The sequence below is a fragment of the Schistocerca serialis genome, chromosome 7, assembly GCF_023864345.2.
Source record: "Schistocerca serialis cubense isolate TAMUIC-IGC-003099 chromosome 7, iqSchSeri2.2, whole genome shotgun sequence".
NCBI classification, from domain to species: domain Eukaryota; kingdom Metazoa; phylum Arthropoda; class Insecta; order Orthoptera; family Acrididae; genus Schistocerca; species Schistocerca serialis.
The window spans coordinates 152,865,756-152,875,964 of NC_064644.1; the positions used below are offsets into that span (position 1 = coordinate 152,865,756).

At 44.4% G+C, this 10,209-nt stretch overlaps 1 protein-coding gene across 1 annotated transcript; it reads right to left on the reverse strand.

Moving 5' to 3' along the window:
• Positions 1-4,874: 4,874 nt before the first annotated feature.
• LOC126412795 (uncharacterized) lies at positions 4,875-9,941 on the reverse strand (the record flags this gene model as incomplete). Its single annotated transcript, XM_050082574.1, has 2 exons — positions 9,501-9,941; positions 4,875-5,216 (listed from the first exon to the last, which is right to left on the reverse strand). Coding segments are annotated over exons 1-2 (774 nt in total), but the record flags the coding sequence as incomplete, so codon positions are not given.
• Between the last annotated feature and the right edge of the window lie 268 nt (positions 9,942-10,209).

Here is a 10,209-nt window from a genome sequence, read left to right on the forward strand (position 1 = left end):
GAAATTTATTGCAGAACTCTATTCATCTTTCTCGTCTCTCTTATTCATAGTTCTAAGTCCACATTCTTCAGTAATTCTTTCTTTTACTCCTTCCCCTACAACTACATTAAAGTCCCCATTAGATTTTTATCTCCCTTTACTTGCTGAATTACCCGTTCAACATCCTCATATACTTTCTCTATCTCTTCATCCGCTACTTGTGACGTCGGCATGTGTACCTGAACTATCACACTCGGTGTTAGTTTGCTGTCGATTCTCATGTGAACAAGCCTATCACTGAACAATTCACAGTAACTTTCTCTCTGCTCCGCCTATCTATTCACAAAGAATCCTACTCTCAATACAGGATTTTCTGCCGCTATTAGTGTTATCCTGCATTCATCTGACCAGAAATCTTTTTCTTATTGCCATTTCACTTCACTGATCCTCACTATATCTGGACTGAGCCTTAGAATTTCCCTTTTCAGTTTTTTTCTTGGTTTCCTGCCACGTTCAAACTTCTGAAATTGCACGTCCTGACTCCTAGAGCGTTATTCTTTCATTAGTTATTCAGCTTTTTTTTTCTCAAGGTCCCTTACCCTTTAGAAGTACCCTTCCGGACTCTTTTGGCAATGGAGAGATCACCATGACGTTTTTTTTCCAATTACCGGCCAAATGTTCTGTGGAGACACATTGTCTTTCTTTAATGCAGTGGTTTTCATTGCCTTCTGCGTTCTCATGCCCTTAAACATTGTTGGATTCTACCACCTTTATGGGCAGTTTCCTTACCCAAGGGTAATGGAGTGCCTGGAACTTCTATCCACTCCTCCGCCTTCTTTGACAAGGTCGTTGTCTGAATGAAAGTGACTTCTTATGCCACTGATGATGATCTCTATTCAACATTTAAATGGTGCTGGGTTTCAAACCCGCGATCGATGCCCATTGAATCAAAGACGCAACACTGAGACCACAAATTTCACTTCTACTGCCCGCTTAATAAGACATCTCACTTATATGCAATTTTGCTTATTATGTCAAAAACTTGGACATGAAAAACTGTCCATCAAAGTTTTGATCCACAGCTGTTACTGCGTACTGTCATAAACTAGAAAAATATAAACATAATGTTTATTAAGTTATGATCATTTCGTCTTCTATTCTCTCGTTTGTACGAGCAAATAGTGTTGAACTGCCAGCTCTTTTGCTCTGGCTGAGTATTGAGAGAAACTGGTTCGATAATGGTTCATGATGGCTCAAGCGAGGAACATTCCATTGATTGAGAGATGTCCGTAAAAAGTAGCATTTCATGGAGGTGGAAACAGGTGCATCACACATTGTACTATCAGCAATGGATCGTATTCGCTTCCGCAAAAGAATTTTAAATATAACGCGAGCCAGTATTACGCCAGAAAAGAACAGCGATTAGTATACTGGTGGGCATGCTTTCTTGTAGCTGAAAACTGCGGGCGGCTGCTGAATAGCCCTACCAAGTCTTAGCACACACAACCATACTGAACTATTACGCTTGCCATAAATAGAGGAAAAAACCTTTTACCACAAAATTTGTGTCCCCCAAAGTGGCGAGGTCCTCTTATCTGTCCGCTTTTGCAAGAGATTCATCATATACCTTCACGAGCTTGAGTTTCCGTGATGTCTTGGGCCTTGGAACTTGTGTTCCTTCAAAAGGTGGTAAACAACAAGAAGAAAGCAAATCTGATGACTAATGCTTAGTAATCCCATTTTTGCTTGCTGACTCACCACAGTGGCGTTTTGTAAAACCAGGGAGACACGCTGGATTACCTGAGTCGCTTTCAGAGACGGCGTCATCAAAGTGGCCAGGAACAGCGTAAACGGTTTCCCACGCAACAGAATGTATCATTGTCTCACTCAGTACTATTCAGTTAGCTGACAATCAACATTTAGCATTTAACTATTTACAATTTAGTCATTTACCGTTTGCCGTTTGACTTACAACATTTACATTTTACCATTGTCCATTTAACTGTACTTTTTACCATTTACCAATTTTACAGATTTACCGATCACCATTTACTGTTTAATATTGTGTGTGTGTGTGTGTGTGTGTGTGTGTGTGTGTGTGTTTGTGTGTGTGTTCACCAATTTACATGAATGTCTTTGACTTTCAAGGGAATAACGAAACTTGGTTTCATTTTCACACACCATTTTAATATTATGCCAGAGGTATGTAAATATATTCGACTTTTAGTTAATTATCTAACTGGACGCCATTGTTACACGTGACTATACTATTATGGCGGTTATACATAGGTGTATACAGCTACCTTTGGCTGTCATGGATATAATATAACTTGATGCCATACTTCACTATGGTTGGCTGGAGAGGGGGAAGTGTGAGGTTCAGATTTAAAGCTGAGTTGAACTAATTCCGCCATCTTTGGTTTTGATTGCCTGTAGATTTAGGGAGGGAAGGTGGAACATGAGCTCGTCTTGAGGATGTAACTAACAACGGCTATGGTGACATCACCGATAAGAACTGATGATCTCATATAAGAAGGGGTGCAGCTTGTGACATTCCCTTTTACATTAAGGCAACTGTCGAGTCTCCTCTTGGATGCTGGTTGTATGGGAAATGTTCCAGAACCCTCAATACCATCCTGCTTACTATCATTTTACTTCTTCTATATTACAGGCAGTTTGTTGGATATTCCAGTTTTTGAGGATGTACCATATCATCTCTGAAATGGTGTAAACGTCTTGCAGTCACTTCGCAAACGAGGAAACGTAATACTTAGGGCTCTCATTTTCATTTTAAGCAGTTCTGTTTGGATTGAAAGCTGCGCTAGTAACATTGCCCTGCCAAAGACTGACTTGACACTTCACTAATAATTTCCTTGTAAGTATGTTTTTGTACAACACTCTGCATTTCTGTTTGTCTTATACTTCTATTTACCACATATAAGTACTTTCAATATGGTTAATAAACGAACACAGTTATAATAATAAAATACATGTAGACAGTAGCGTGTAATGCAGATCCCTAACAGAAAATACAATATGATTGTAGATTGATCACTCTCAAAGCAACGGCTTCGGGAACACGCTCATATATACTTCAGCTCTGTCCTTCTGTAACCACACAAGATCAATGATTCACTTCTCACCGAGCATCTGAAACAAAAACAAACAAGAATCTCGTTTCACATGCAACCCAGAAAAAGTAGCCCGGAGAGATATGGTGGTCAGATGGTAGCCTTTATCGTACCTTAGTCCGGTTCCTTCATAACACTTAATTATTGGGTTACTGCATAAGTTCGAAGCATTTTTCCATAAGTTTTATACACATAACAGATGCACATATCAGACGCACCAGTCATGAACTACATTTTCTCCTTCACTACTCACGACATTCTGTCAACTATTCCGCGACTGCAGTAATCACGTGGTTATAAGGCGACGAACTCGTCGGGCAATATTCGGACCCCATTTTTACTCTGAAAGGAAGTTCCTTGAAGTGTGTTCGACAGAGAGCAGAAATGGTGAAAATCTGAGGGGGCAGCATCAAGTGAATAGGAAGGGTGCGGAATGACTTCCCAACCCAACTCCTGTATAATGTTTTCTGTCAATCTCGCAGAATGCGGGCTGGTGTTGTCGTGGAGTAACATCACTTCATGCAGACTTTCTGGTCGTTGTTCTTGGATTGTATCAGCAGGACGTATCAGTTGCTGAAAGTGAATTCAGCACTGATGCTTACAGCTCTAGAGGAGACCAATTCGTAGCACACCACACCGTAACGATACGGGATAGGAATGGTAGGTGTTCTTCACGAGCCACTTGATAACGAGCAAGCTGACATGTACACATGCCCACATGATTTTGGTTTAGATCATACACTCCATTTTTGAACCTTCACCACTGCATACAAATATCGTACGATGGAGGAATGATTACAGTTCAATCACATTTGCCAGTCGATCGTTGTGGATTAATGCGATTAAACGATCTTCATAAAACACCGAAGGTCCTCCTGAAGGTGGAGAGACATTAATATCAAACCGATCCTCTTTACATTGTGAAAAAATTTTCTTTCAGTGCTCTGTCCAATGGCATTATCCCAAAAACGGCGCTAATGTTTCTGTCAGCCTCCGCTGCTGTCATCCCTCTATGGAACTCAAACAGAAGAATATGTCGAAAATGTTCCGATTTCCACAGTTGGTACTTTCTAGCGTCCACAACTACGCTCTCTATCTCCAAATGACAAAGTGGCTACACTTACTCTCAAAGAACAATAGTTACCTCCAAATAAAAGCGGACTACCAACATGGAAAGCAAAAACGTTCCGAACTCATGCACCAACCTAAACTAATGAGTATTTTCCTTAGACCAGTAAACCATACTTTCCCTTTGTCAGCTGCACTCCATCGCACCTGCATCAGTAATTAGCTCACTTGAGCAAGTCACGAAATTTGGAAATAGAACCGAAAAAGCACGATAGAGTGCATTTCGCTGTTCCGTGTCAGTTTATCATTGTATATAAATATTCCTTAACGTGGTCACGCAGTTTGAACTCGATGTTCAGCTAATCCATTCATCATCTTCAATGCATTGATACAAATTAAAGATGTATGTACTTTTCTAATTGTACAAAGTCGGGAGGGATAAGGGGAGTTCTCGACGAAGATGTAAATGGGTACTGAATTAGATGGAGAGACAGGCGAATGTTATGGAGAGCCATTCCGTTTGGCCATTTATTGCAAACTAGAAAAACGTAGCATCACGATAACAAAGAAACAAAACGTAACAAAAGGAACAGACTTTGTAACATGTCAGGTTTGGTGTGTGGACGATGTCCTCGAGGTCGATCACCAGTGGTGGCCGTGGCCGCCTCCGCCGCCGCCGCCGCCGTGGCCGCCGCCGCCGCCGCCGCCGCCGCCACCGCCGCCGCTGCTGAAGCCCCAGTGCTTGTGTTCGTCGTGGCCGCCCTTCTTGCCGTAGTCGGAGTGGTGGCCGTGGTGCGACTCGTGGCCGCCGGAGCCCTTCCAGCCCTTGTGGTCGTGGTGGTGGTGGCCCTTCTCGTGGTGGCCCTTCTTGCCGTGGTCGCCGTGGTGGTGGCCGGACTTGTGGTGTCCGCCCTTGTGGTGGCCGCCCTTCTTGCCCTCGTGGTGGTGGTGGTAGCCGCCATGCTTGCTGTGGTGGCCCTCGTCGTGGTGCTCGTCGTAGAACTCCTTGTTCTTCTTGTACTCGTCCAGCTTGTGGATCTGAGAAAGCACAGGGTACGTTAGTGGTAAGTCGCTGGAACACACTCTACCGACAACAGAATCCTTAGACAACCCGACGGACTTTTCTCTGTATAGACAGATGGCCAGCAAGGTGAATTAACTGCAATTGATTTGGTCTCTCAAATGCAAAATGCGTAAGACATTTTACATTTTCTTCGGAAGAAAACAGAGGGATATGAAATTTCATGTCTCTCCGAACTCTGCACGACAGGTATGGACATAAAATGTCGAATAGAAATCTCTTGTTACTCTTTGATCGCACGCTAGATCTCAGATTCCGATTTTATGATTCTACATTTAGTCGGTACATTTATACACAAAAATCAGTAACAATTGAGGTGTGAACCTCGTTAGAAATTTTACGGTAAGTAAATGGAAGTGGGGAGTTGTTCCTCGCAATAGAGGAGGAAGCACTGGAATATCCAGAATAATGAAGGTATCGGCTGCTTCAGTTGGTCATACTGGGAATACTAGCAAACTAAAGCCCTAGGGGCAGGAATATAAAGCAATGGACAAGACTGCGAACCGTTCAGTGAACCACTGTTCACTGAAACTCATCCAGATAGGCTGAATTATAAGATCGTAAATATCCTATTATGGACGCGCATCGCAATATGAAGTGAAACGCAATCTTGCGATTAGACTGTGTAACAATTCGTCGTTAACTTAGTTCTTGATTGATTGGATGTACTGAGCTATAACATTGCTGCCCTCATACTGGCCCTCAGCCTAGCTGCAAAAAAACAGTTATCTCCAGCCTACTTCGTGGGTTTGATAGTTCCAGTTACCCATTTTCTCCTCGCTATTTTGTTATTAGAGACGTGTGGCGCTTCCACCACTTTGCTTTCAAAGCATCTGGTAGTCTCCCTTGGTGCTGGGCCTCTATTTCCAGTCCGTTTGCATATACAGAGTGTCCCAAAGAAAAAACTGACAAACTATATGGACAGATTCCTTACAAAAAAACAAAAAAACAATATCTAGTAAACATGGGCTCTAAAATGCGCACCTTAAGAGCTATAAGAAATAGTACATCTTCGCTACTACGAAAGAGATCTCTTCCATTGCTTTCAATATTCTGGGAGGAAGTATGGACCAAACCATGAAAAAATGTCGAATAAACATCGGTGCCTAAAATCCTTATTTAACGAGCAATGAACACTTGTTCATCTTCGCTAATGTGAAACACATCTCTTCTACTGAAGAAGTGCTCATAACTCGCAAGGTACAATATGAATTTTAGACCCCATGTTTTCAAGACTTTTTTCTTGTTTTAGTGTAATGAACTAGTCCAAAAGCTTGTGCGTGTTTTTGGATACACCTTGTACACAAGGTTAACCACTACTCCACCGAAAACTTCCGTATGTTATTCCTGGATACCTTCTGAGTATTTTAGTACAAGAGACCCGCCATATCTGGTGCCTCGTAGCAGTGTTATTGCATTTCGTTTGGTTTCTTGTCTGAGTTAGCTTTGTATCCGTATTGTACTAAAAATAGTGCACAGCAGCGCAAATGTTGAAGGTATGGGCTGTGTGTCTTGTTCACACTTGCTCACAGTACCTGCCGTAGTCAAAAGTAATGTCCTCTATTCGTCGTTGCCCTCAAGTTTGTATTGCTACCGCACGGTTTTGTCTGGAGTTTTGTTGTCCGGCAGTGTTGCTTGTACGTTGACAGTGGTACACAGTAATACAATGAATAGGGTTACTGATGAAAACTTTGATCCGGTATGAGCCTCGTGTGAGCGGTTCTAGGCACTTCAGCCTGGAACCGCGCGACAGCTATGGTCGCAGGTTCGAATCCTGCCTCGGGCATGGATGTGTGTGATGTCCTTAGGTTAGATAGGTTTAAGTAGTTCTAAGTTCTAGGGGACTGATGACCTCAGATGTTAAGTCCCATAGCGCTCAGAGCCATTTGAACCTTTTTTATGAGCCTCGTGTATGGCTTCAGGGAACGCAATGGAAGAGCGGCAGAACAACGTTAAGCTAAGCTGTTAGAGCACCAATGGCGACAGCGTCACAGCACTGCTGAGTCTGAGGATTCTTGCATTACTCCGTTTTATGTGTTGCACGTTTTGGCTATTGCACATCACAGATTTATTCAATTTTATGAAGAGGTTCCCTGAAAGCTGACTGCTGTAACAAATAATGTATTATTCTGTAACGAGACATCGGAGGCCGTGAGTCCTTTATACATAGTCACTCAGACAATGTCCCTGAAAAATCTCTAAAAGTTTTTTCTCTGAACATCGGGTTTATTCTTTATATACAGGGTGTCACTCTTGAAACTCGTGAGGCCCAATTTTGCCGTTGTTACCGCACGTAACTAAAATTTCCTTTTTAAAAAAAGTGTAGCTGTATTCAGCACAAACAAATTCTACTCATCATGCCTTTCGCGTTGCACATGGCGTCGACGCGAAACGTCAGTTGTTTGCAATTACAAATAAAATGTTTTTTAAATCGGTTCTTTACGTGCTCATTCGATAGCGTGGCTCCAGATTATACTATTCCGGTACTCGCTTCATCTATATATTTTTACGGGCACAGTACAACACGAAGAATAGCCAGTGCTCCAGCAGCTACAGACCTAGCCTCGCCCGTAGTGGCTGCTAACTGTATGCAGCAGCGCTAAGCAGCCTGTGGTGCAGTACTGGTTGTTCTTCGTGTTTTACGCTCCTTGTTTATAGGTATCGATAAAAAATTTTGTAGTGGACTAATCTGGGAGCGCTCTACCAAACAGACGGGTAAAATTCCGCTTTAAAAATAATTTTCTTCGTAAACATACCGACGCCTTTCGTCGTCACTGATCGCCACGTGAAGGACAGAATGAGCAGTAACTGTTTGACTCCAGTTACTCATGGTAAAGTGCAAGTATCTGTAGAAATATTAGTGAAAATGCACCTGATGATACGTTTCTACTTTGGATATCTTCAGCTATCATGCTACCAGAATATCTAAAGTCGATTATCAGCCTCTCCATCTCATTTCGACAAACTAATTCTCTGAGTATCAGCTGATTGAATTGTGCTAGAGTATGTTATCTTGGCCTCTGTGTCTATAGTTGTGTGACACCATGTCCACCATATATTGCTATCTACAAGCTAGACCTTTGTTTTACATCATGACACATACACAGAGTTCCAGGGCTAATCTATCTACTGTACCTTTGTTGCGTTGATATTGGCACTGAACTAATGGGGCATATATTGCCACCTTGAAGCTGTTTTACTGTATCTTTGCCGCCTTAATACTCACGCTAAACTAATTAGGATCCTTAGTAAGGATAGAAATTGGAGTAATGAATCAAAATTTGTCACACTTGAAATCGGGTCTGCTGCATACACCCCAGTTTTGTACGTAAGGGGGAAATCCAATTCGTCACTAAGGCATAGGAGATCTACTGATCTGATGGAATTACGTTTTCTTGTAGACATACTGAGAAGCTGAAGTAATGATTTATAATTTGTGCCAAAGGCGGGACCTGAACCAGGGTTGCACCTGAACTAGTAAAAGTACAGTAAACAATTCTCCTCGGCTTATTAAGTCGACGCTTATCGACTACACCACCCAGTATTTGTAGATAACCCAGCTGCACGAAGTACACTAGTCCATTGCCCTCCCTAACACAAACTTCGTTTTATGCCCCAGCCCATCTTGATTTCCCCGTTCTTGAATCGTCAGTACTGCTGAGGATCGCCGATATTGGAGTAGCACCCAACTTTGTACGTAACTGTTAAATCCTGCCTGTACTTGAGGTGTAGGTGACCACTTGATCTGATGGAATTACATTTTAAAGGAGACGTATTGAGTCTCAGATTTATCTTCGATATGGGTAGAAACTCTGTCTGAAGAGGCCTCTGAAGGTCCAACGGTACCGAGCGACCGACATGTCACCCACTACGAGCAGGCGTCACTGAATGCAGTTACGGAAGGGCATGTGTTCGGCTCACAGCTCTCCCAGTAGTAGTTAGTTTTCGTGACCAGAGCCGCTACTTTTCAACCAACTGGTCTCAAAAGGGCTGAGTGCATCCCGTTCGCCAACAGCGCTCGGCAGACCCACACAGTCACCCATCCAAGTGCTAAACAAGTGCAGCAGTTCTAAACTTCGGCGTTTTTATCGGAAGTGGTGTTACCACAGTGGCAAGGCAATTGGCCCAACAAGGGCAGAAGCTGAAATAATGAATATGATCGCTGTCCCCAACGCCATTCCCATTGTGGGGAGTTTCAAGTACAGTGTCAGCTACCCATTCTTTTCGCTGCATGAACGCACCTCATGGTGTCCCTTGGTGCTGTGGCCCTTGTTGTAGCTGCCCTTCTCGCCGTACTTGTGGCCCTTCTCGCCCTTGGCGCCGTAGTGGTGTTCGCCGTAGTGGCCGCCCTCGTCGTGGTGGCTCTTCTTGTGGCCGCCGTGGTCAGAGTAGTGGCCGCTGTGGCCCTCCTTGTCGTGGTGGCCCTTCTCGCCCTTCTCGTAGCCGTGGTGGCCCTTGTAGCCCTTGTCGCCCTTGCCGCCGTGCGACGAGTGGTGGCCGGAGTGGTGCTCGTCGCCGCCGCCCTTCTCCCAGTGGTGGCCGTGGTGCGAGGCGGCCGCCACCATGTCGTCGAGCTCCACGACGTCGCCAAGACTGCGGGCAGTGGTGATGCCCAGTAGCGCCGAGGCCACCGCGGCGAACGCCACCAGCAGAAGGCACCAGCGTGTCGCCATGGCGCTCCTTGCCGGACGCTAAGCTTGTGGTACGTCTTGCCGACGGCGCGTCCAGCTTTTATAGCAGCCCCTTCCCTCCCGGCGGCCTCTGCTGCTCCTCTCGGTCGGTCGGCGCTTTCTCTCGTTTCCACCCTGGCGGTGCGGCAAAGAGAAGAAAATGACAGCGCACAGCGGCCGGGCTCGACAAGTTGGTGTCGCGCAAGAAGCGCGCCCGCTTGCGGCGCCCAGCATTTTGTGGTGGCGCCGATTTCCCGTTCGTCTGCACCAGCGAGCAGCG